This window comes from Peromyscus leucopus, chromosome 10 (genome assembly GCF_004664715.2).
Source record: "Peromyscus leucopus breed LL Stock chromosome 10, UCI_PerLeu_2.1, whole genome shotgun sequence".
In the NCBI taxonomy this organism is placed as follows: domain Eukaryota; kingdom Metazoa; phylum Chordata; class Mammalia; order Rodentia; family Cricetidae; genus Peromyscus; species Peromyscus leucopus.
The window spans coordinates 52505688-52532250 of record NC_051071.1 but is presented as its reverse complement, the minus strand read 5'-3'; the positions used below and the strand labels follow the sequence as shown (position 1 = coordinate 52532250).

The window sequence follows — 26563 nt, the reverse complement described above, 5'->3', positions numbered from 1 at the left end:
ATCTGCCTCTTGATTGATATCATAGGTCTGGCAGCAGCTGGCTTTTTTATTTTATTTTATTTTTTTATTATACCCGAGTGTCTGTGTCCCTGTGGGTATGTGCACTTGTCTCTGGGGCTGGGTTTACAGGCGGCTGTAAGCGCCCGGAGGCAGGTGCTGGGAACTGTACTATGTTCCCTACCAGAGCAGTACTTACTCTTAACCACTGAGATATCACTCCAGCGTCAACACTTGGCTCTTCACTTGGGCACTAGGGAGCTGAACTGAGGTCGTGTTTGCATGGCAAACGCTTTGCCCGCTGAGCCTCAGACCTATGGCATTTTAATGTGCTGTCACAGTTTCCTAATGACTTTTCCCACGAGGTACAGTCAAGCACTCCATAACGTCCCTTGGCCGAGGACTGACTTCATGTAGGGTGGTCCCGTATTATATTGGGTACTGATGTCGCCAGCGTAGCTCCTGTAAGTATACAATGACGTGGCAGAACAAATCTTGCCTAATACATTTCAGAGCATATCACCACCCGTGAGAGACAGGTAATTGTGCCTGGCTTTCCCCCTTTTCTGATTTCAGGCTTAAGATGGTCTTGAAGAAGCAAAAGAAATTAAAAAAAAAAAAAAAAGGAAAAATAAATAAATACAACAACCCTTCACACTTAAAGTGAGTGTGCCAGGAATCACGATTCCTGGAGGCCAAGCAAGAGGATCACTCTAAGTTCAAGGCCAGTCTGACCTCTACAGAGAGAGTTCCAATCAGCCACCCCTACACAGCCAAATTTTGTCTCAAAAGACTTGCGGGGGCAGGCTAGATAATTTTACTTTTTTTTTTTTTTTTAAATGTGTACAAGTGTCTATATGATGCCACATGTGTGCTGGGACTCACGGAGGCCAGAGCGTGGTCTCCTGGTGCTAGAGTTCCAGGCAGCTTTGAGTCACTGATGTAGGTCCTGGGGACTGAACCCCTGAGCCCTCTCTCCAAGCGTCAATTTTACTCGTTTTATGCATTTGTAAGGACTGGGGACACAGTGCATTGGTAGGGTGCTTATCTACCAGACACAAGGCTGAGTTCAATCTCTAGTGCCACATACACACACACACACGCAAATGCACACCTACACACATTTCTACTTTGCATACGCCTTACTATGCATCATGCAAACACTCTCCCTTCTAGAATTTGGTTGGAAAGTTTTCCTGGAAAATACGCCCTTGGGCGTGGGCGCCAGGGTTCTCTGGCCAGGGCCGCAGCGGGAGACACTGGTCCAGTCATGATGGAACTCAGCATCCTGAAGGCGTTCCCTTCCCAGACCCCGCGCCATCGGGGTGGGACGTGACTAAACTCTGGGCAGCTGTCTGGAGGGCGCGGCGGACCCAGGGGCCTGAAGGGTGTGGGAGGCCCGCAGAGATCAGAGAGGGATGAGAACCGAGGCCCAGGCTCCAGGATGAGGCTCAGGCCGGAAAACCAGAGGATCTTCCTGTGGGCTCGGCCCGCAACGCGCCCTGTGCTCCACGTCCACGGGTGGCTCACTGGGCACGCGCGAACCTTCCCCATCCCAGAGCCCAAGGACCAAGGGGCAGAGAAGGAACAAGGACCACGACGCCCCGGGCCAAGAGCATAGGAGGGACCCACGGCGCACGCAGCCACGCCCAGCGGGGCCGGGGGCGGGGCCGGTGAGCTGGCTCGAGCCGATTCGCCCGTCTCCACAGGGGGCGTGGCCACATGGTTCGGGCCCCGCCCCTTAGGCCGCCCTGGGTCCTGAAGGAAGTAGAGGCCTGCCCCGGGGCCTGGCGCGGAGGGAGGCGGGGCCGGGGCCGTGCGGGGCGGTGGCTGGGTTCAGAGTCCCGGGAGGCCTGGGGCTGCGGGGGGAATGAAGCCTCCGCCTTCCCCGGCAGAAGCATTTAAATACGGCCGCGGGCCCCGGATCCGGGCAGCGCTGTGTGGAGCCTGCGGCTTGGGAGTAAGGTGCTGTCCGAGAGAGCGGGATCCGAGCAGCAGCCGGCCTTGGGTAAGCGGGTTCCCCGCGGGATGTCCCCCTTCCCGCGGCCGGGGTGTGCGCGCGGTCCGGGTCGCTCCCGGCTCGCGGCGGGGCTGCCCACCGCACCATCCTGGTCCCCCCTCCTTCTCGGGCCTGGCGGGAATCAGGTCCTGCGCTTGCAGGAGGTCGGAGGAGCAGGGCTTTGGATTTGCAACTCGTGCATCTTGACGCCCGTTCCCATCCCCCCCCCCCCACTTTCCGATTTGAAGCCAAGGAGATTTTCCCGCCGCTTCGGAAAGCCAAACGCCCCCCACCTCCCCCGAAGGAAGGGATCCTCTCCTTGGGGCCTCATGGGCGGCTCACAGCCCTAGGCTTTGTTGGGGATTAGACTCTGCTCACCTGGGGGTCCTCTGCTCTCCTCTGGTCGCCCCTAAGAGGAGAAAGCAAATCCCACTGAAGACGAAACCCTTAGGCAAATTTCCTAGTACCTTAGGGGGCTTCTGCAGTCCATTGTTGACCGAGGCATATGTTTGGATGTTCTACTTGATGCCAGGGAAGGCCTTTCTTGGGGGCTTCAGAGATCATGTTTTTCGTGAGATCTTGAACATCTTGACGTCGTACGTGTAAGAGAATTGAGTAGGGTTGGGAAATCTGGTATAGAGAAAGGAGGGGCTCGCTGGGAGAGAGCTCATACATGGGATACACAGAGGACTGACTGTTCGTCCACTCACCTCAAAGGCCAGTAGTCTTTGAGTTTTTTCAAATCCCCTAAGGAATGGAGAACAGTAGTCTGGTCTGTTTCTTCTGAGGGGCTCAGGACTTGAAAGAGCCGAGTGTTTCTGCTCAGGCGTGCTTTTGCGTACTCAGTCTTAGCTGAATGCTACGCAACCCTGGTTTGGAAAAGAGCTTATTCCCCACCCCCCTTTCATCTCTGTACTGCTTTCTCTGTCATAAAATCTCTAACCACTAGGCATGCTCCATCTTTCCCCGGATTTCCACAGTAAAATTAAGTCTTTTATAATAGTTTTTTTCCCCTTGGATCAGGCGTGTTTTAAGCGTATGTCCAGAAATGACTGAGATGAGTGAGGTTGGTGTATCCAGCTGTCTATCATAGCTGCTGTTTAGTTCGCAGTAGCTGTGAAGAAGGGCGGCAGATAGATTATACTCTGTTCAGATTGCAGCATAGGACGTTTGCTGACTGTTAGTGACATCTCGTAGGTTGAAATGTTTACCTGAATTGATGAGATTTTTACATGAACAGTAGTTTCAGGTTGGCGTGGTGAATTGTGATTCCCAGAACCCAGAGGTGAGAACTCATTTCAGAGTGACCTGCTCGGTAAGCAGACAGGCCTACTTTTCCTGTCAGCACTGTGAGGGCCAGAGGGGGAAGACAAGTAGCAATGGAACATGGTGAGGTGAGCCTGCTGTTGAACGCACTTGCCGGACAACCTTGAGCTGGATCCCCAGACCCACAGAGAAAGGAGAACCTAGACCCCAGAAGTGCCCCCTGACTTCACACATGTGCATGCTGCACACTTCATACACACAAAACAAAACACTGAAATTATGAAAAATGAGAACAGAATCAGAAAGCATCGGTGTCATAGAAACTATAGACAACATTGTATCAAGCTCCGCATTAAAGTTTATTGAGGATTTTATTGAAACTTCCAAGTGACTTCATTTGATTTGCGTTGGTTGTACACCCAACCTTAGTATTCTCCACCCATTGTCATGTATAAGCTGCCCTTCACTTGAAAACTAGCCCGACAAGGATACCCAAGATGAAGACCACCTCACCAAGTAGCTGTGTGTAGTGGCTCCCGCCTCTAATCACAGTTCCCAGGAGGCTGGGGCAAAAGGGTCACCACCAGTTCCAGGCCAGCCTGGGCTGCAGAGTGAAACCTTACTGAGAGAGAAGTGGGTGTGTGTGGAGAGGAGAGAAGAAGGAGGAAGAGGAGGAGAGAAAACACAAAACAAAACAAAGCTTATCCCGTTCTACAGTACAGTACTGCCGTCAGTGACTGCTGTTTGGAAAGAAACCTGAATTCCAGTCCTGAAATAAAGGCGGGTAAGGGGTAACTTGAGGACTAGGGGCTGTAACGCAGGGGTGGGTGCTTACCTGAGATGCTTGAGACCCTGGATTTAATCCCCCGCGCTATAAAAAACAAACAAGTAACGTTAGAGGTGACTGGGGGAAATCTGATGTCATCCTTTAGGTGGCTAAATAAGGTAGCAGTCTGTTCACTGCAAAATATCAGCCATCTTAACTAAACCTACGAAATATGAAGTCGTAATCCTAGAGTCCCAGGGAGACAGTTATTCAATACACACCAAGGGATTTTCATACCAGGTGTTGGAGGTACAGCAGCCTTGGTGCTGGAGAGAGGCCTCGGTGGTTAAAAACCGCTTGTTCCTCTTGCCGAAGACAGGGGTTCAGTCCCCAGCACTCACAATGAAAACAACCTTAAAGTTGTTTTCATTGCTACTTCATAACTGTAATTTTGCTACAATTATGAATTGTAATGGAAATATTTTTTGGAGCTAGGTTTGCCAAAGGGGACATGACCCACACAGGCTGAGGACCATTGGTCTATACCATCTACATGCCTAGTACCTGTGGTCAGAAGAAAGCATCAGATCCCCTGAAACTGGAGTTATGGATGGTTGTGAACCTTTATGTGGTGCTAGGGATTGAACCTGGGTCCTTTGGAACAGTAAGTAACCACTGAGCCATCTCTCCAGCCCTTGGGTGGATGTCTTACGTGTGGTAGTCCCGGTGAACCTTGTAGATAAACCTATTGACCCAGAGTTAACTAGGCTTTAGATGTTGCTTTATGATAATGTGGCTTATAAAGAGACTGAGCAGATACACTACAGTGGAACTTTGCTATCACAGTAGAGGGTTTTAATGCAGGGCCTAGTAGACAGTGGCCCCTTGGTAGCTCTGGGAGATTGGCTCCAGGACTACCGCAAATGCCCAGATCTGGGAATCAATCAAACAAACAAAATGGTGCAGTATTTATCTGTCTAGAGCCTACGCATGTCCTCCTGTGTACTTTAAGTCATCTCTAGATTACATATGATACCTAATAGAACTGAGCAGCATGGCACATACCTATAATCCTAGCATTGTAGAGGTGGAGGCAGGAGGATCATGAACATAAGACTATCCCAGCCTTCATGGCAAGTTCCAGGCTAACCTAGGATGCCTAGGGAGACCTTGTCTGAAAACAATGGAAGTAATAACCAGCTGGGCTGTGGTGGCGCACACCTTTAATCTTAGCACTCCAGAGGCAGGGGCAGATGGATCTCTGTGAGTTCAAGACCAGCCTGGTCTACAGAGTGAGTTCCAGGATAGCCAGGGCTACACAGAGAAACCTTGTCTCCCCTGCAAAAAGACACAAAAAAAGTTAATATAATATAAATAGTTATACCTTATTGTTTAGGAGAAAAGAAAAAGTATACATATTCAGTAGAGATCCAACTTTATTTTTTTATTTTTAAAGCAAGTTCTCCCTATGTGGTTGTGACTGGCCTGGAACTTGCAATGTAGACCAGGATAGATTTCAAGCTTGCTTCTGCTTCCCTAGTGATAGGATTAAATATGTGTGCCATCACACACACACACACACACACACCACAGTTGCCTGATTCTGTAGGTGTAGACTCTCTGGGAATGGAGGATGTACTTGTACCTGGAATTTAGGCCATCCCTCCCTTCCTTCCCCTCCCTCCCTCCTTCCTTCCTTTCTTATTTTTTCGAGACAGGGTTTCTCTGTGTAGCCCTGGCTATCCTGGAACTCACTCTGTAGACCAGGCTGGTCTTGAACTCAGAGCTCCACATGCCTCTGCCTCTGGAGTGCTGGGATTAAAAGCGTGCGTCAGCACTGCCCTGCTAGGGCTATCTGTTTCTGATAGTGTAGTTTCTGGGAATCCAAATTCATAAAGCATCAGAACAGAGAATTTTGAGGAAATATTCTGTCCAAGCCTGGAAAATTCTATTCCTGTCCCCACGTCCCTGGAACCAGAAAATTTCTCATCTCTAGATTTCATGTCACTGTTCTTTTGTGTGGAAGTAAATACCAAGTATCGCGTTGTATTGTTCCTTACTCTTTCAGTCTCCGGTCTTAAACTGAACCACCCTGCTCGTGAAGTCCCCCCTCCCCTAACACAGAGCCTCTAATTAGGATGGCTCCACTCAGCTATGTCGATTGTTACTAGACTGTCCTTCAGAGTGCCGCCTTGCTCTCCTGAGAGAGACATCAAGAGCCACTTGTATGTAGTCACAGGTGACAGTTACTGCCTCTCACAACTCCTTAGTACTCAGTGCTTTACTCCACTGAGTGTACGTCCTCACTTCTCTGTTTATTCTTTTATCTAGAATGTTCTTTCTGGTTTTCTCCTCCACCCCGTCCCCAAATCCTACCCACTCTTTAGGCCAGACTCAACTTCTGTGTCTACACTGAGATAGCCCTTCTCTGGCTCTTCCTCTTTTTTTTCTTTTCCCACCTAATTTTTATTTATTTTTAGTGTGTGTGTGTGTGTGTGTGTGTGTGTGTGTGTGTGTGTGTGTATTGTGTGTGTGTGTGTGTGTAGGTCAGAGGGCAACATTCAGGAGCCAGTTTTCTCCTTCCACCTTTATGTGGGTTCCAGGGACTGAACTCAGGCCGCCAGGCTTGTGTGGCAAGCCTGAACTCTGGGCCACCTCATGGGTCCCTCTTCATCCTCATTCTTCCTTGGACTTGGACACTCATGCTGCCTTCTAGTTGAGTATCTTTTCTTTTTTTTATCGTGAAGCTGTTTTTCTTGGGTGTGATTCCTTTCTTTTCCTTCTTGAAGACGTCGTGAGTCATCATACTTTTTAGAGGCCTTCCTCTGTCCCTTACCCTACAGACAGTTCCTTGCTCTCTCTCCTACTTGTACGATCCTCTCTAGGGCACTAACAAAGGCATGGTTCTGTTTCTGTGCTCTTACTATATTGTAGCTCGGGTTACTGAGTTACATACAATACACTCAGGGACTGAGTTGTCCCGCTTCCTGTTGTATCCAAAGCACACTGAACAATGGTAGCTGTTACATAGAGGGTGTTTAATACATGTCTTTGGTTAAACTAGTCTCCAAATAAGCTGCTAAACACTTCAGTGTCAGGTCCTGTATCTATCCACCGCCTGGTTCTCCCCCATTTCTTCCTGTTAGAGGCATTACTTTTTTGTGATGGGGAAAGGACTAGGCCCCGGAACAAGGTGAAGTAAATTTTCTGGAACCATTGCCAACGTTTCCCTTGTGTGAGGTGGAGAGCTGCAGTGACGGTTGGAAGCACCTCTTCCCACAGGTAGATTTTCAGAAGACTCCCCTGCCTTAGTCACTTAGTGTTCCCAACATCAGCGCTTCCGTCCACTTAGGGTGGGGAGCAAGATGGGCGAGGTAAGGAAAGATGGGTGACTGCCGGAAGTCAGCGTGGGTAGTCTTGGTGTTCTCACCAAGGCAAGGCTTGCAATCCTAAAAGTTTACTAAGGGTGTTTTGTTTCTGTAGCTTCACAGGTGCTAATAGAGGACTTAACTCACTTACTTAGGCTCTTAAGGAACCAGGTTTAATATTTCCTGGTAAGGGAATCCATATAGAAGAATGCAGCATAATAGTTAAAAAGGTGAGGTAGAGGAAGATTGGATCTAACTTTAGAATACAGTAAGTTTAAAAGAAAAAAAAAGCCAAGTGTAGAGACTAATGGGTCCAGATATTGCTAGCAATCCACAGAGTCTGCTTAAAGGGCAAAGGAATTTATTAGAGAAGGAAAACTCACTGTCCAGAAGATAGGAATTATTGCAGGGTCCTGGAAGGCTGAGGCACAGTCCCACGCTGTTCTTTCACCTGGTCTGTCTCCAGCATCCAAAACTACGAGGGAGTGAAGAGAACACAGCGTATGTGCACCCCAGGTCTTAAGAGTCCTGAGCGGCCACACCCCAGGGGCACGTATTTCAAGGTCGAGGCAGGTGTGACAGTTACCTGCTACCTCACTAGGGGTGGTGCTTCAAGGTCATAGCCAGGACAGCTACCCACTCCAAGAGACTGTCGATATATGGCATTTCTTCAGTTCAGAAATATTATGCCAGGCATGATGGTGCACACCTTTAATCTCAGCACTTGGGAGGCAGATCTCTGAATCTGAGGCCAGCCTGGTCTACACAGCGCATTCCAGGCCAGCCAGAGCTGCATAACAGAGAAACCCTGTCTCAAAAAGACCATGATGCATACACACACACAAATGAACGTATGGTTGGACAAAGTAACACTGGGAGTATTCACGGGAGAAGAAGGAGCTGCCTGCAGAAGCCGACTCAGTAGGGATGGGTAGAAGCGAGGCTTCTTGGGCTAGATTTTCTTGTAATATTTGACTCTGGCACTGACAGGATGACGCAGCTGGCAAAGGCTCTTGCCACCAAGCCCGGGGACCCGAGTTCAATCCCTGAGATCCACGTGGTGGAAGGAGAGAACTGGTCCCCCCCCCCCCCCAAATTTACTTCTATGTATACCGTTAAGAATGCTTTCTTAGTAGAGTTATACAGTTCCAAGGCTGCCTGTTTGGGGAGCTGAAACTGGGGGGGTTTGTGTGTCTGTGTGTTTTGCAATACTAAGAATCAAACTCAGTAGCTCACCTCATGCGTGCTGGTGGCAAACAGTCTTCCCCTGAACCACAGGTACATTCTTGCCAAGCACTGTCGAACCCAGAGCACCTTCTCTGATCCATGCAGGAGTCCACGACAAACTGTTAAGCTCTCTGGCCACCATTTTCCTTCTCTTTGGGTTTCATGAATGGCTTGGATTTGTGATGTCCGAGACCTTGGCAGGAACTGAAGTGACTGGTCATTTAGACAGTAATTATAGTGAATAACCAGGCAGTCATATATATGTAAGCCAGTTCTTGTAAATTTTTAGTGTCAATCACTTCACCCAGTGACTACTGAAAACATAACTAAGATCAGTGCAACAGTACTGATAACCCCAGAAATGACTTGTCCGGGCTACAGGGAGAGCAGAGCAGGCTTCCGATATGAGCCTGAGGACCTGAGTTCGGGTCCCCAGTACCCACTAAGCTATTGTGGCCGTAAATACCTGTTATGTGCTGAGGCACGGAGATGGTGTGTGTGGCTAGGGATTGCTGGTTAGCCAGCCTAGCTAGGTTCAGTGTGATTCTGCCTCAGAGGGATAGGTGAAGAGCAATAGAGGAACATGATGTGGGCCTCAGGTTTCTACATGTCCACACATAGGTGTTGCACACCAGCACACAAATAGGCACGCACACACACACATTTGAAAATTGCTTTCCTTTAGTATTTTCACAGTTTCTAATTACAGTTGAAACAGAGTTTCAAGATTATTGCCCAGTACTTAAAAATAATCTGCGGGTGCCAAGTTAAGTATTCGAGGGGCGATTTGTTCTATTTTCCGCTCTAGAACAGCACCTGAGATGGATCATCTGTAATGAGCAGGGATTTCTTGGCTCAGGGTACTGGAGGTTGGCTGTTGTGCTGTGTCATTCTCTGGCGGAAGAACAGGAGATATGAGATCAAACCTGTAGCTTTAAGTCCTTTTATAATAGGCATTAATCCACTGAGGGTAGAGCTCTCACGTCCTCAACGCCTCCTCTCCTGCCCCACCTACCAGCTCCTTTGAGTTGGGAATGAAGTTACCCCCACACTTCGGAGGGATGTGTAAGCCAAGCAGGAGCATAAATCTTAGAGGCCAGGTCTGAATCATGGAACTGATCTTACCAACTGCGACCATCTAAACCTGTTGGAAAACTCACTTTTGCACACCCACATATGCGGAAGAATTGCACAGATGTATACATTTACTCTGGGGCTTTCTCTGTGCAACCAGAACTGCCCTGGTTTAGAGGACAGGCTTTATTTTTGCTTCTTGACTTTAACTATGAGGACGTTATCGTTTTCTGGTATGTGCAGTAATATCAGTTGTTATTAATGTTCCCTCTTTTTCATGCTAGCACAGTGGAGGAGTGGCCACGTCATCCAATTGGAATGTCATTTTTCACTCACAATTCTCGTAATTCCTACGAGTAAACGCAGGAAATCGTTCTTGATATCTGACATTTTGTGATGAATATGCCAGTGATTTGTCCATAGTGGCTGTGTCCCATACTGAAGCATTCTTGATGGTTTCCCTCTAGTTCAGTCATGGTTGAAATTAAGAAGATCTGCTGCATCGGTGCGGGCTACGTGGGCGGACCCACGTGTAGTGTCATTGCTCACATGTGCCCTGAAATCAAGGTGACGGTGGTCGATGTCAACGAATCAAGAATCAATGCATGGAATTCTCCAACCCTTCCTATTTATGAGGTAAATTATATATTGAACAGCTTTGTCTCTATGCTGGTGGTTCTCTGACTGTGTTGGTTAGCTATTTTATATATACTAGTAGGGTGATAGCTGTGGCTGTAACCAGTTCAATGAAAAAAGTCTGGCTGGGCATGTTGGTAACACCCATGATTCCCAGCTCTCAGGAGGACTGAAGTAAGTTCATGGTCAGCCTGGTCTACATAGCCAGTTTAAGGCCAAGCAGGACAACACAGAGAGACCCTGCCTCAAAACAAGGCAAAGGTTCTGGATAGCGCTTGAATGTAGCTCATCCTAGCTTGACTAGCTGACATAGGTCCTGGGTTCCAGATAATAAGAAAAGAAAAAAAAAAAGAAAAGAAAAACAAACTAAGTGTGGTAGTGCATGCCTGTAATCACAGTACTTTAGAGAATGAGGCAGGAGGATTACTGAGCTACATAGTGAGTTCCAGGCCAGTCTGGGCTATAGAGTGAGCAAAGAGCCAAAAGTCCACAACAAAAGTCCAGATAAGAAAATGTTATGGGCCTTTGAGCTGGGAGTGTAGCACATGGTCAACGTGTGTCAGGTCCTGAATTTCCTCTCCAGTACTGCAAAAAGAGAAAAAGAAGGAATTAGGACAATAAAATGGCAGTCATGGCAGGTGTGCTGGGACAGCGAAGAAGTGTGCCAGAGCGGGGTGTTGCTCAGTTGGTGGAGTCCTTGCTCAGTGCAGGGTCCTGTGTTTTCCCAGAAGGGGCATGGTGCCACACTCAAGAGAGGGAGCCAGAAGGAACAGAAATCCCACAAGAGGGAGTTTGGGGCCAGTTTGGGATACACGAGACCCTGTCTCAAAAGACAGTGGACTACTGGGTGTGGTGGAAGCATTCCTTTAACTCTGACACTGAGGAGACAGGCAGCCTGATCTCTATGAGTTCGAGGCCAGCCTGATCTACAGATCAAGTCCCAGGACAGTCAGGGCTACATAAAGAGACTCTGTCTCAAAAAAACACTCCCAAAACACAAACATAAGTAGAGTCGGGGTGTGGTGATGCATGCCTTAATCGTAGTGCTTGGGAGACAGGGTGGCAGATCCGTGAGTTTTAGGCCAGCTGGAGCTGCATGAGACTCTGCCTATAAATAGATAGATAGATATTTCATTTTATATATAGGACTAATGATTATTTGTATTACTTATGGGGTACAGTGTGATATTTCATGTACAGTGCTTAATGATCATATCAGACTAACTAATCCTATCTATCCCCTCAGAACATTTACCATTTATTTGTATTAAGAGAATTTTCCAAGCTGGAGAGATGGCTCAGCAGTTAAGAGCACTGACTGCTCTTCCAAAAGCCTCAGGTTTAGTAACCAGCACCCACACGGCAGCTCACCACTATACCAATGTGAATATAAACTTTTTTAAAAAGAAAGAGCATTTTCTTTCTTCTTTTGGTTTTTCGAGACAGGGTTTCTCTGTGTAGCTTTGCACCTTTCCTGGATCTCACTTGGTAGACCAGGCTGGCCTCGAACTCACAGAGATCCGTCTGCCTCTGCCTCCCGAGTGCTGGGATTAAAGGCGTGCGCCACCACCGCCCGGCTGAAAGAGCATTTTCTGCACACTATTTTGAAACGATCTGATTAACAGTTATCAGCCAGTCAGCCTGCTGTCTCTGGAATGTTGGAAGTTATTCTTCCTGTCCCATTACCCATATTATCACATCCTCCTCCCTGCCTCTGGGAATCACAGTTTGCTCTCCTTCTGTGTGATCGGCTCCTCTGGCTTCCACATCATTGAGAACCTGTGTTATCTGTCTTCCTAAACCAGATTTACTTCATTTAACAGAAGACCGCTTAACCTGGGCTCTGCAAAGTCCCACCTCCATAACCTGCCTCTCATCTTCTAGAACCCAGTCAAAAGAGCCAAGAAATCTAGTGCAGTGGTTGTTCCTGTTTACATTTTAATAAATAACGGGGATATGGGGTTACAGTTGTACCTCCCCCAGTGGCTTATGTGGCCTGGGGGATAACGGCTCAGCTGAGAAAGGCATTTTATCAAACCTGATGGCCTGAGTTTGATCCTGGGAACCCCATAGCGGAAGGAAAGAACTATTCCCAAAAGTTGTTCTCTGACCTCCATATGCACACCATGGCAAGCACACACACACACACACACACACACACACACACACACACACACACACACGAATGAATGTAAACAATAAGTTAAAATTAATAAAGAATAGGACTTTACATGTATGAATCTTTTGTGTGTATGTTTGTGTGTGCACCATATGCATGCTCTTGGAGGTCAGAAGAGGGGTTGGATCCCCTGGAACTGGCATTCTGGATGATTGTGAGCGTCATGTGGGTTCTGGGAAATAAACCCGGGTCCTCTGCAAGAGCAACCTGTGCTCTAAACTGCTGAGCCATCTCTCCAGCCCCCTCTACAAATTCTTCAAAAATACATAAACAAACAAATGCAGAGGTAATAGTAAATGAATCCCTGTGGCCTCATCACTGTCTGAGCAGTTATCAACATGGCCAATTTCCTCCCATCTCCCACCATCCTGATTATTTATGATTTCATCTTATAGTTGCATTATGTGCGTCTAAAGAATGATTCTTCTTTTTAGGCATGAACACATCACCATTCATTACTAAAAACAAAAAATTTTACTATGTTCGGGTGGTGGTGACACACACCTCTAATCCCAGCACTCGGGAGGCAGAGGCAGGCGGATCTCTGTGAGTTCCAGGCCAGCCTGGGCTATAGATCGAGTTCCAGGACAACCAGGACTGTTATGTAGAGAAACCTTGTCTCGGAAAACCAAAAAGCCAAAAAGCCAAAAAAAAAACAAAAACAAAAAAAAAAAACAAAAAAAGAAGTATGAAGCGCTCTTGGGACTGGGAGTGTAGCCTACTGAGAGAATGGACACTTAGCATGTTCTAGGCTTTGAGATCAGTCACCACCACCAAAACACCCAAAAACCCAAAACAAAAGAAAAAGCTTATGCATGTTCATCTATCCACTAGTTAGTTTAAACCAAGGACCAAGTAAGATTCCCATTTTGCAGTAGAATGATACCACATAAGTATCTTATTTTATTTCTTTGGAGACAGATCAGGCTGGTTGGTCTCAAACTTGAAGTCCTCCCCCATCAGCCTCCAAGTGCTAGGGCACAAGTGTGCACACTACACACACCCCGCTGTGCCTTTTTTGTCTGTTTGGTTTTTGTTTTTTGTTTTTCAAGACAGGGTTTCTCTGTGTAGCCCTGGCCATCCTGGATCTCACTCTGTAGCCCAGGCTGGCCTCGAACTCAGAGATCCGCCTGGCTCTGTCTCCGAGTGCTGGGATCAAAGGTGTCCGCTGCCGCCGCCGCCGCCACCACCACCGCCGCCGCCGCCTGGCAGCCGTGTTTTTTGTTAAGTCCACAGCCTTGTATTTTCCTGCTCACTGGTCACCCTCCCTTGCTGTGTTACTGGTTGTTTTCTCCCCTGCTCTTCAGTCAGAGAAGCTGGTCTGTTGTGGACATTTTCAGAGTGGATTCTCCTGGCTGACTCCTGAGCTCCCTTGAGTATTTCTGACATTTTTTTCTCTATCCTTTCTTTTCTGTAAATTGGCAGTTAGCTCTAGAAAACCCATTTGATCAGATTTAGACTTAGTTTTTTCCTCTTTCCAAGAAGACTTTTGGACTGACAGGATGACTCTGGGTAAAGGTGCGTGCCACCAAACCTGATGACCTGAGTGTGACTCCAGACCAACCCAGTAGGAGAGGACTGACTCCCAAAGGTTGTCTTCTGACCTCCACACGTACACCATGCACACCCACAGCCACACCCAAAAAATGTGAAAGTTAAACTTAGACTTTTTAAGTGGCCGTATTCCTTTAATTTTATTTTTTTATTTTATTTTATTTTTTTTTTTGGCTTTCCGAGACAAGGTTTCTCTGTGTAGATTTGGTGCCTGTCCTGGATCTCACTCTGTAGATCAGGCTGGCCTTGAACTCACAGAGATCCACCTGGCTCTGCCTCCCAAGTGCTGGGATCAAAGGCATGCCCACCGTCACCTGACCTTTAAAATTTTTTTTAACATACATATATCACCAGTAAAATTGCATGGGGAAAAGTAGGTTTTCAGTGTTTCTTATAGTAGAATTTGGAAAAACACATACTATTGTCTCTTTGTATGAAGTACAGAATGGCTTTCGCAACCAGCTCTATGGTGTGAATCCTGGGGGGGGGGCGGGTATAACACTGCATTCAGAATGACAGTGCAGAAAGTTTGCTTGAAATCACAGGGCCTTGAGGATGTGGTAATTGAGTTGATACGAGGAGCTGAGTTAATGGTTAACGTGTGACCTGGGTACATGGCAAACAATGACAGAGCATTTTAGAGCGCTGAACTTTGATTGCACAAGTTCACCTTTGCCTCATCTGTGACATCCTTACATGCTGCGTTTTGTGTATGATTCGCCCCCTTCCCTGGTTTTCACGGGACCTCCCAGTGTAGCCTGGTCTGGCCCCAGATTCACTGTGTAGCTCAGCCTCGCCTCAGTCTCGGTTCCCCTACCTCGGCCTGCCAGGTGACAGGCCCCAGGAGTGCCCAGCCATGCCCAGCAATCCTCCGCTGTTGTAAAAAGATACTGCTCGGAAACCCAGGCCACAGCCTTCCCCTTCACCAAGCCGATTCTGCTGCTGGGCGTCTCAGCACTGGGTCACACTGTGTGTTCAACGCCTTTTCCTTTTGTCCTCCTCTAGCCTGGATTAAAAGAAGTGGTCGAGTCCTGTCGAGGGAAAAATCTATTTTTTTCTACCAATATTGATGAGGCCATCAGAGAAGCTGATCTAGTATTTATTTCTGTAAGTAGTTTGCTTTGCCGTGTGAGATATATATATATATATATATATTTTAATATTCCTGTCTGTGAAAGCGTCTTTGTTTTATTTGGTTATTAAACCACACAAGTGCTCTTAGCTGCTGAGTCATCTCTCCAGCCCTAAAATTTCTTTTTAAATACTCTACTAGGGGCTGCAGAGATGGCTTGGCTGCCCTTCCAAAGGACCTGAGTTCAATTCCCAGCACCCACGTGGCAGCCTACAAATGTTTGTAACTCCACATTCAGGATCCAACACCCTCCACCCTCTTCTGACCTCCATGGGCACTGGGCAGGCACACGGTTCATGTAGATACACATAGTCAACATACACGTAAAATAAAATTATTTTTAAAAAAGACCATGGTAATATATTGTCCATGATCGACAAAGGCATTGCTGTAGTAAGGACCTCTGAGTTCATCCATTTTTGTCTCCTGGCCTTCGCTGGGAACCTGCCGGCCTGCCCTTGTATCGCACATGTAAGGCAGCTTCTCCTCAAAAGAGTTCTCTGGATGTTTCCAGTTGTTTCTTTTCCGTGCTTGTATCTGTAAAGTGTGTAGAGTTGTTCTGTGAGAGTTAAGAGCATGCCCACTGTTGGTGAACTGATTGTCTGGGCATGTCTTGAAAACACTGACCAGTCTTCACGGGCCCTGTGTTCTGCATCCCAAATGCTTTCACTAGGTGAACACACCAACAAAAACCTACGGCATGGGGAAAGGCCGGGCAGCAGACCTGAAGTACATTGAAGCATGTGCTCGACGCATTGTGCAGAACTCCAATGGCTACAAAATCGTGACGGAGAAAAGCACCGTCCCCGTACGGGCAGCAGAAAGCATCCGCCGTATATTTGACGCCAACACAAAGCCCAACTTGAATCTACAGGTAGGAAGAAAGAAAACGCTAGAATCTGATTCTTCTTAGGTCAAGACTGATGCCTTAAAGTTACCCACAATTCATGATAGCCTAAAACTTTCCTTCGTATCGCTCTTCTAGGTACTGTCCAATCCTGAGTTCTTGGCAGAGGGGACAGCCATCAAGGACCTAAAAAACCCAGACAGAGTCCTGATTGGAGGGGATGAAACCCCAGAGGGCCAGAAAGCTGTCCGGGCGCTCTGTGCTGTGTATGAGCATTGGGTTCCCAAGGAAAAGATCCTCACCACCAACACTTGGTCCTCAGAGCTTTCCAAACTGGTTAGTGCCAAGCTTGCCGCTCTTCCTTAAATCTGTTACTGTGTTTAGGCAGCGTATTCGGTGTCACTCAGGCCAGTGTCAAATTCACATCCTGCCTCAGTTTCCTGACTGTGAGGAGGGATCAACACACGCACACACACACACACACACTCACATGCACACACATGCATGTGCACATGCACTCACACACACCACACTAAAATATTTATCTTGCTTTATGTCTTTCAGTGCTGGGGATTAAACCTGAGGCCTCACCTGTTAGTCAGGTCCTCTGCCACTGCAGTTTAATCTTTTTGACTTGTCTTTTTAATCAGTCTTCACTGTCTCCTCAAAGTGAGCCCATCAATCTCTCTTATGCCTGCTCAGTAATTTGCATCACCTGAATATATATACACTGGCACATGAAATTGCCTTTTCGCTCATCGTCTTCTCTCATTTCTCTTTATTTAAAGGCAGCAAATGCCTTTCTTGCCCAGAGGATCAGCAGCATTAACTCCATAAGTGCTCTGTGTGAAGCAACGGGAGCCGATGTGGAAGAGGTGGCCACAGCTATTGGCATGGACCAAAGGATTGGAAATAAGTTCCTCAAAGCCAGCGTCGGTAAATACAGTTTTTCTCTACATAAAATAGGTTACGGGGTTGGGGATTTAGCTCAGTGGTAGAGCGCAAGGCAAGCGCAAGGCCCTGGGTTCGGTCCTCAGCTCTGGGGAAAAATAAAAAGGTCACTAAAGCTTCCAGCTTTATAGAAGATTTTTGTTTTTGTTTGTAACTTAATATCCTTTTTAAAAAAAAGTTTCTAGAGGGCTGGAGAGATGGCTGATGGTTACGAGTACTGGCTGCTGTTGGGGAGGATCAGAGTTCAGTTCCCAGCACCCACACGGTGACCCAATCATCTGTAACTTGAGTTCCAGGGCATCCTAAGCTTTCTTATGACTTACATGGTACACATGCATACATGCAGACAAAACATTCATACACATAAAACAAATCTTAAAGGGCCTGGAAGATGTCTCAGTGAGTAAGGGGCACCTGTCCCCAAGCCTGGTGGCTTGAGTTTGAACTCACATGGTAAAAGGAAAGAACAGAATCCCTCAAGTTGACCTCTGACCTCCAGATATGAATGAACTTCCACATAGTACTGTCCCATAGGTTGTAAAGACTAATGGGCATGCTTATCCCTCTCCTTAGGAAGCAGAGGCAGGAGGATCAGGAGTTTGAGGCTAGCCGCTGTTACGTAAGTTGCCCAGGTTCCTTTGAACTTGTTCTGTAGCCCAGGCAGGCTGTGAATCTTCTGTGCTCCTACATCAGTCTCCGAGGTGGTTGAGATTACAGGCATGTGCCACCAGGCCTGGTCACAGCATATTTGCCCAATCTGTGAATCCAACTTTATACCAGCCCTGTAGTCAGTTCTCAGTATTTGTGGTAGTTACGCTGTATTTTAGCGTTAAAAATACTGTGTAGAACACAACTTAGTGAAACCCTGTCTCATAATAAAAAATACATAAAGGGGGTTAGGACAGTGTTAGAGTGCTTTAGCATGTGTGCATGTGGCGCGCGCGCGCGCGCGCACACACACACACACAGTATTTCTGAGGCTAAATGTCACTTTCCAGTACTGTTTTCTCTGCCCTTTTTGATGTTTTCTCTAGCTATAATAAAAATAGCTACTATTTACATAAAGCTTAGCATGTGTCATGTTCTATAGCAATACTTTATCTCCTTTAAGTTTTTTTTTTTTCAAGACAGAGTTTCATACAGCCCAGGCGTGCCTTAAACTTGCTATGTAGTCAAGGTTGGCCTCAAACTCCTGATCCTCCTGCCTCTACCTCCCCTGAGCCAGAATCACAGATGTTCGAAACTACACTCGGCACTTTTGCTGTTTATGACCTAATAAGGAGGTGCTTTGATTTTTGTCTTTAGACAGTATTCAGATTCAAGGAAAGTTTTGAACCTTGCTCAGAATCCTACAATGCTGAGGCCAGATGATTCTGACACTGAAGTCCCTACCTTCCTACTGCAGCCTGAATTATGGGAGCTCAAGGGTGAGCTAGCACTCCTTGGCCCAAATCCAGCCCCCAGCTTGTGGTACACAAGTACAATATAGTGTGGAATATCGTCACCCACACCCACAGCCTGTCCCTTGTCTTTGCCTGCTATGGAGCTGCAGTGGCAGAGACTTTATGACCCACAAAGCCTGAAATATTTGCCCTCTGGTACAGAAGAAGTAGAAGATAAATGTAAGGAAAGGTCAAGTGGGGGGCTGGAGAAACGGCTCAGGGTTAAGAACGTTTGTCCTTGTGGATGACCTGGGTCTGTTCAGCACTCACACGGTGCCCACTCTCAATCACCCACCCCTCTTCTAACCTCTGAGGATAGTGCACATACACACATGCACACCCAAAAAAATAAAATACTTTTTTTAAAAGGAAAAAGGTCAGATGTAACTGTAATGAAACCTGTGTTGGGGTACTGTTTGGTAAATATTTGAAGAGCTGATTAACAATCTGTAACCGTTCTGTGATTTATAAATCTGCTTTTCTTATTTTTTTCATGTGGATACTGGGTTTCATGTAGCCCAGGCTGGACTTGAACTCACCATGTAACTGCAAAAATTTCTGCTATCTGAATTTTATTACTTAAAATCTGAATAAAAGCCACCGATGTTGTATAAGTTTTGCTACAGGATTTAGTTTCTGGATCTTACCTGAAAATATTGTCAGTTTTTTTTCTTCCTTCAGGTTTTGGTGGGAGCTGCTTCCAAAAAGATGTGCTGAATTTGGTTTACCTATGTGAGGCCCTGAATCTGCCCGAAGTAGCTCGTTATTGGCAGCAGGTATATATCTTTGTAGTCAAAGGCTTCTGGTTAGAGTCTAATAAACAATGCTCCCTTGGTGAAATGTTCCAGGAACTCAATTTACTTATTTCAGGTTTATTTAATGAATGTCTGTTTTCACTTAGTCTTTTTTCCTAGTCAACTGTGATGGACATTTTTGATACATCAATACTTCCCATTTTATAGTTAAATTTGCTCAGAATGAGTCAGGAAGTAATATTATCCTTCATGTTTGAGGGTATGTGTTTGACACTGTCTCATGTAAACAGGCTGGTCTTGAACTTGTTATGCAGCCGAGAATGACCTTGAACACCTACTGTCTCTGCCGCCTCCTGAATGTTAGAATTACAGGCATGCACCATCATAAGAAACAGGGTCTCACTGTGTAGTCCAGGCTAGCCTGGAACTTGGTGCGAAGCGCCCACACTGTAATATTTTCAAGTGGTTTGCATCCGTGGACGCTTTCCTTCCCCTCTTTCAATTTCACAGATTTAAACCAGGAACCTCTTCCTGGTTTATCAAAGGCTTGTTTATTCTGGATACTCTTTGGGAGCACTTGGCATGCAGAATATCATTTAGTCCTCTACACTAACATGATCCCCCATTTTTAGATGAGAGAAGATACTTTGAGAAATGACATAACTTGCCTAAGGTACGGGCCAGGATATGCACCATTTCCAGATGGTTCCCCGAGTCCATAACTTCAGATTTCAGCAATAGCTACGGGAGCGAGTCTGTAGAGATGGCTCACTTCCTGTGTATTTCACTCAACCTAGCAGGTGGCTGTATCTTGCCATTCATTACGTACAAAATGCAGAAGAAGTCCTGATTTCTCAACACTTTGGGTTCCTTTCAAGCTGCCTAGAACTTGAGATGGTTCCCGGAAGCTTTAGAAACGGCCTCCTCGCTCCTCGTGCTCCCTGCACCAGCAGATGCGGCAGATGCTCTTAGATGCTTTTACTCACGATGTTTGGCTGAAAAGCTTGTCCAGTTCATGACATGTGGTGTCACAGTTGACACAGAAGCAACTCTCCCTCTGTGTGGTATCTGTTCCTAGCCATTTTCTTCTCATGGTGAGGTGGTGAGCTTTGGTGAATGGTGAGTTGTAGTCGAAAATTTCTCCTGTCCTGCCTTGCCCAGCAGTCTGGACGAATCTCTCCCACCCGAAGTCCTACAGCTGCTTATAAAATAATTACTCCAAAGCTGGCTTCTCTCCTGGCTTCCCGGCTGCAGGAGAGAAGAAATTTTCGACTAACTCACCATTCACCAAAGCTTTCTTCTGGATCTCTGCTTCTTTCCCCCCTTTTCCCCCTTGGTAGTGGTGAGTTGGTGAGCTTTGGTGAATGGGGAGTTGCAGCAGTTGAGGAGTGCGTGGAGAGCCGATTGCTTACCACCTTGTTCTCTCTGGGGCGCTGAAGCTGGCTTGGAGGGAGGGCCTCATTTAGGCTGGCTTTGTGACTACATCTCAGGGGCCTTCAGAATTCAAGCCTAGCTGTGTTCCTGTCTCTTCATCCACCCCAGCTGCACTCACCGCAGACCAAGCCAAATGAAAATGAACATTTTCAGAAAGGCTCTAAGGAAGGGAATTGGTGGAATTTATTATTACTATTATTAATGAACATTTTCAGAAAGGCTCTAAGGAAGGGAATTGGTGGAATTTATTATTACTATTATTTGCTTATTATTATTATTTTTGTTTTTTCAAGACAGGGTTCTCTGTGCAGCCCTGGCTGTGCTGGAACTTGCTTTATAGACCAGGCTGGCCTGGAACTCAGAGATCTGCCTGCAAGTGCTGGGATTAAAGGCGTGTGCCACCACATCTGGGAGTTGGTGTTGGTGGATTTTTCATTTTCAGATTTAAATCTAAATGACAGTGTTGGGTAATCTTTTCCATGAATATGTAAGCCATATATTCATACAGTAGCACTTATTATAAAACCAGATATAGGGGTTGGGGATTTAGCTCAGTGGTAGAGCACTTGCTAGGTCCCTGGGTTTGGTCCTCAGCTCTGGAAAGAAAAAAAGAAAAGAAAAGAAAAAAACAAAACAAAACAGATGTATGGTCTAGACTACACTTTTGTAAGCTAACATTGTATGTTCTATATATAATTTCAGGTCATAGACATGAATGACTACCAGAGGAGGAGGTTTGCTTCCAGGATCATAGACAGCCTCTTTAATACAGTGACTGATAAGAAGATCGCTATCTTGGGGTTTGCATTCAAAAAGGACACTGGTGATACCAGGTATCAGTTCTTTTTTAAATTTTTTTTTAAAGATTTATTTATTAATGTGCATTGGTGTTTTGCCTGCGTGTACGTCTGTGTGATGGTGTCAGATCCTCTGGAGCTGGAGTTTCAGACAGTTGTGAGCTGCCATGTGGGTGCTAGAATTGAACCCAGGCCCAACAGTCAGTGCTCTTAACCACTGAGCCATCTCTCCAGCCCCAGGTATCAGCTCTTTAAAACATTTTTTTAAAAAAGTTTTGTTTTGTTTTTTTAATTTTACATATGCTTGGTGACTCACAGTATTAATCTCAGGAGCCATAGTTAGGGACAGGTAGATCTCTATGAATTGGAGGCCAGCCTGGCTTATATAGTAAGTACCAAGCTAGCCAGGGTTACTGGTAAGTATGTGTGCATGTGAACATGTATGTGTTTGTGCGTGTACAAGTCATGGCATTTGTGTGGTGGTCAGAGGACAATTTTGAGTAGGCAGTTCTCTCCCTCTGTGGTAGGATCCACTTTTACCTGCTAATTTATTTTACTGGCTCTCTTAAAAACATTTCAGGGCCAGAAGTGGGTAAAGGCACTTGCTTCTAAGCCTGATGGCACTCAACATGATGGAAGGAAAGAACTGCCCCCCTGACCTCTACCTGGGCACCATGGCACACACATAAACACACAAATAAATAAATGTAAAGAAAGAATAAACAAAATTAACACTTCAAACCCTTGGTGAGAGCATGGGAACCTTTCATCTTATCCCGATCTTTCAATTGGTAGAAATGAATAGAAGTACGTGTGTGTACATATGTGTATGTGTGTTTTCTCTATAGTATTTTATTCTCTATTATATAAAGATGCCAAAAGAGGGTTGTGAACATGGTAACACGCTAGGCAGAGGAGGGCCTATGTATCTCCGTGTGTGTGTGTGTGTGTGTGTGTGTGTGTGTGTGTGTGTGTGTTAGCCAGTTGTGGTGATGCACGCCTTTAATCTCAGTACTTGGGAGGCACACACAGGCGGATCTCTGAGTTTGAGGCCAGCCTGGTCTACAAAGCAAGTTTCAGGACAGCCAGGGCTGTTACACAAAGAAACCTGTCTTGAAAAACAAAAACAAACCAATGAAAGCACCTGTATCCTCGACACTTAGGTTTGACTAGAACTTACCACCATACCTTAAATTTCCTGATATTAGAATATGTCATTCAGAGCCCACCTTTAATCCCAGCACTCTGGAGGCAGAGGCAGGTGGACCTCTAAATTCGAGGCCAGCCTGGTCTACAGAGGGAGTTCAGGACAGCCAGGGCCGCACAGAGAAACCCTGTCTGGAACAGACAAACAAGACTATGTCATTTACAGCAACACTGACTCGTTTCTCCCTCAGAGAGTCCTCCAGTATCTACATTAGCAAATATCTGATGGATGAAGGTGCACACCTCCATATCTATGACCCCAAAGTACCCAGGGAACAAATAGTCGTGGATCTTTCTCATCCGGGTGTTTCAGCAGATGACCAAGGTAGGACTCTGTTCCGTAAATCACTTTGGATACAAGCGCTCACAACTGTTTTTCCTTTGAAATGTTAGTAGCTGCATTTTCTGTCGCTTATTGTCAGGGGCTGGCCCTGTATTCAGCCTCATTGTCAGAAATTAAACCTTAGGAAGTCTGTCCTCATCTTCGATCTGAAGTCATCACCTGGGTTCTAACCCAGTCATTTCTGCAGGGGCCAGGGATCTAGCTCAGTGTCCTCTACAGAGCCCTAGAGAGTCCCAGGAAATCCTTGTGGAGGAAGTTGGGGGTGCTCCTGGCTCCCCTTCATTCCCACTCAGTCATCTGTTGTTCCCATCTGTCAGACACGCCTTCTCAGGACTAGTGTTAAATACTTAACTTCAGACGCCTTGTTTCACATTTCTCTTTTGGTCATCGTTGCTATTTTATAGTGTCCAGACTGGTGACCATTTCCAAGGACCCGTATGAAGCGTGTGATGGTGCCCATGCCCTGGTTATTTGCACCGAATGGGACATGTTTAAGGTGAAGTCTCTAAGGAAAATTCTAGAGGCATTCCAGTATCAGCGTGGGTCGAGTATGTGTCCACACGTGTGTTCTAGTTCTTCATTTGGTGTGTCTTCACAGGAACTGGATTATGAACGGATTCACAAGAAAATGCTGAAACCAGCCTTTATCTTTGATGGGCGACGTGTCCTGGATGGGCTCCACAGTGAACTGCAGACCATTGGCTTCCAGGTAATCAGGACTGGACTGGCTTTTCGTTCATTTGATCTTGTCATTATTACTTTATTACTCTGTGTGTGTGTGTGTGTGTGTGTGTGTGTGTGTGTGTGTGTGTGTGTGTGCATGGTTTGGGGTGGGGACATGTTGGAGGTCTGAGGACAACTCTAGAGTCAGTTCTCGACCCCCTTCTGTATATCTGTCCCAGGGAGCTTTGGCTTAGGCAGCAAGTGCCTTTACCCTCTGCGCCGTCTCAATGGCCTGGTCTGTTACAAACCTACTGTATGGGTTTTAGAATCGTCATATTTTCTTTTTGTTCTTTGTTGTTTTGTTTTGTTTTTTTGTCGACAGAGGGTTTCTCTGTGTAGTTTTGGTGCCTGTCCTGGATCTTACTCTGTAGCCCAGGCTGGCCTTGAACTCACAGAGATCCGCCTGGCTCTGCCTCCCGAGGGCTGGGATTAAAGGCGGGCGCCACTGCTGCCTGGCAGAATTGGCATATTTTCTAACTTAGCAGTAAGATAACCAGGCAAGAGGTCTTTTGGGAAGTCCTGATTTTTTGGAGACCATTCCGCTTCTTCCCTGTTGTGACGTAAAGTTGGTCTCCTTTACTTGGCCGCTGAGAGGGCATGAGGTGCCTGTCGTACAGCATGACCCTAGCTCACCTCATACCACCCGTCACGCAAGACGACACTGGTTGCATGGTGCATTCCTCATGGTTTTTTATAGCTGAGCTTCATACCCCAGTGAAGCCCTGGGTGATGGGTGGGCTTAGATTGCGGGTGACCACTGAGGAAATGCTTCATTGTGGCAGCCACACGGTCATCCTCGTGGGAGCATAGTTAGCACCCGTCTCACCAGGTACCTCGGATCATCGACTGATGTTCATCCTGTACCTTCCAGACACTCAGTGTGACCCTGTGTGGAGAGGTCTGAAGGGAGAATATGGAGTTCCTGCACTGGCCCTCTTTTCAGTCAACTTCACTGATTGTGGAGCTTGGGAAACTGACAGAACCTGCCCAGAGCAGTGCGTCTGTGTTCTCAGCTCTGCCCTGAGTTCTGCATGTGTGTTCTCAGCTCTGCCCTGAGTTCTGCATGTGTGTTCTCAGCTCTACCCCGAGTTCTGTAAAGTACTAGCAGGTTGTCACTTTCTACCTTCTGAAGCAGTGTGAGCGTGGCATAGAGGCTCCCGGCAGAGGAAGTTAGGGGATATTAAAAAAGAGTTGCCGGAGGAGGCCGTCTGCACGGTGGCACACAGAGGGCCTGTGCATTACCTCAGCGCCGGCGTGCAGGCGGCAGGAAGGCCTTATCTGCTCATTACAACACTGCATCTGCTTTCTTTAGCCTCTCACTCACTCATTTCTGTCTTTTGTGAGACACTCACTGGGTTTAGCAAGAGTCAGCTGATAACTTTAACCCCTGTCAGACCTTGGAAATTCCTCCATCCCACCCTCCTGAGCTAACAGCAGGACTGCTTTCCTGTGTGTAGCCCTGGCTGTCTTGGAATAGCTCCGTAGACCAGGCTAGCCTCAAACTCACAGAGATTTAGCTGCCTCTGCCTCCCAAGTGCTAGGTTGCCCAACTGAGTGTTATTTTTAAAATGTTATTTCTAAGACATATGTAGAAAGATACTCACTGCTCTCCTCAAAGTCCTGAGTTCAGTTCCTAGCACCCATATGGCGGCTCACAACTGAGGCCTTCTGGTGTACAGATGTCCATGCAGACGAAAGTACCCATAGACATGAAAAAGTGAAGCGCTTGTGTCTATAACTTGATGATTGAGGTGTACTGGTCCATGTACTCCAGCACTTGGGAGGCAGAAGCAGGAGGGTCTCTGAGTTAGAGGCCACAGCTACATAGCAACACCCCATCTCTAAAATCCAAACAAAATCAAGCCAGCAAAGTGGGGCAACACTTGATTCTAGAAACACAAAAATAAAGGAGCAAAGATCTCTCAGCAACTCAGACAACTTTAAAAAGTGTTTCTCTTCTTATCTCTCTATATTGTAGAACTCTTACATATGTGCACTGTGATTAATAGTTTTATTTGTTGTTTTTTTCCCTCTTCAGATCGAAACAATTGGCAAAAAGGTGTCTTCCAAGAGAATTCCATACACTCCTGGTGAAATTCCAAAGTTTAGTCTTCAGGACCCACCCAACAAGAAACCCAAGGTCTAGATATTCCCATTTTATGTGGTCATTTTGGTACTTCAAGGTAGCCAGCGTCTGTCTGATATTAAATGGTAAATGAACTACATGTTTTTAAGGAAACAAAAATATTTTTTTAATCATCAAATTTATACTAGCTATATGGGTGTTAGCATACCTAGGAATTATGAGTGGAGAATAATTTTTACATATTTTTATATTATTATCCTGTTATTGAATGGATGGAAAACAATCATGTTGGTTTCAATGTTGTCAACTTTTGCAAAATAGAAATTTGAACACTTTCCAGCATTACAAACTTTCCACAGACTGGAAAAGGCAGTCTCGTTCTCCTGGGTGTTGTTTGCTTACCATTAACTGTGATTTTTAAGCCATGAAATCACTGTGCTACTATGTATGGGCTGGTTCAAGTTCTCTGGCCTTTGGTTTTAATGTGATATGTCATTAGTGGTTCTAATTGTTTTCTGTTTTTCCCCAAAAGATCACTCTGCATTTCCTCCCCTGCCTAACATGAACAGTACTTTCTGTTTTGAAAGACTTTAACCTGAGGAGAAAATCAGTCGGTGGTCTGTTGTTTCTTAGTTTTCACCACTGATTGTTACTTTTGCAGCTTGAGTCCGAAAGAGTTTGTTACCTTCATTTTGATTATGTCTATTACAGTTCTAATATTTTCCTTTAATCAAGAAATCCAATAAAATCTCACGTGTAAATTAAAAGATATTCTAAGTTA

The 26563-nt window shown here is 46.2% G+C and overlaps 1 protein-coding gene across 1 annotated transcript; it reads left to right on the top strand.

Moving 5' to 3' along the window:
* The first annotated feature begins 1798 nt into the window (after positions 1-1798).
* Positions 1799-26563, top strand: Ugdh (UDP-glucose 6-dehydrogenase). Its single transcript, XM_028882237.2, has 12 exons — positions 1799-2005; positions 10165-10333; positions 15072-15173; positions 15872-16072; positions 16184-16381; positions 16834-16981; positions 19120-19214; positions 21330-21460; positions 22822-22955; positions 23378-23469; positions 23572-23682; positions 25735-26563. The coding sequence occupies exons 2-12, from the start codon at positions 10172-10174 to the stop codon at positions 25840-25842; spliced, it is 1482 nt and encodes a 493-aa protein (XP_028738070.1). The 5' UTR covers positions 1799-2005; positions 10165-10171; the 3' UTR covers positions 25843-26563.

Bases quoted from the DNA above. Each gene is read 5' to 3' on its own strand.
- Ugdh (XM_028882237.2), top strand. From the start codon at position 10,172: ATGGTTGAAATTAAGAAGATCTGCTGCATCGGTGCGGGCTACGTGGGC. The intron at 10,334-15,071 runs GTAAATTATATA...GTCCTCCTCTAG, and splicing joins CAACCCTTCCTATTTATGAG to CCTGGATTAAAAGAAGTGGT. The intron at 22,956-23,377 runs GTAGGACTCTGT...GCTATTTTATAG, and splicing joins TGTTTCAGCAGATGACCAAG to TGTCCAGACTGGTGACCATT.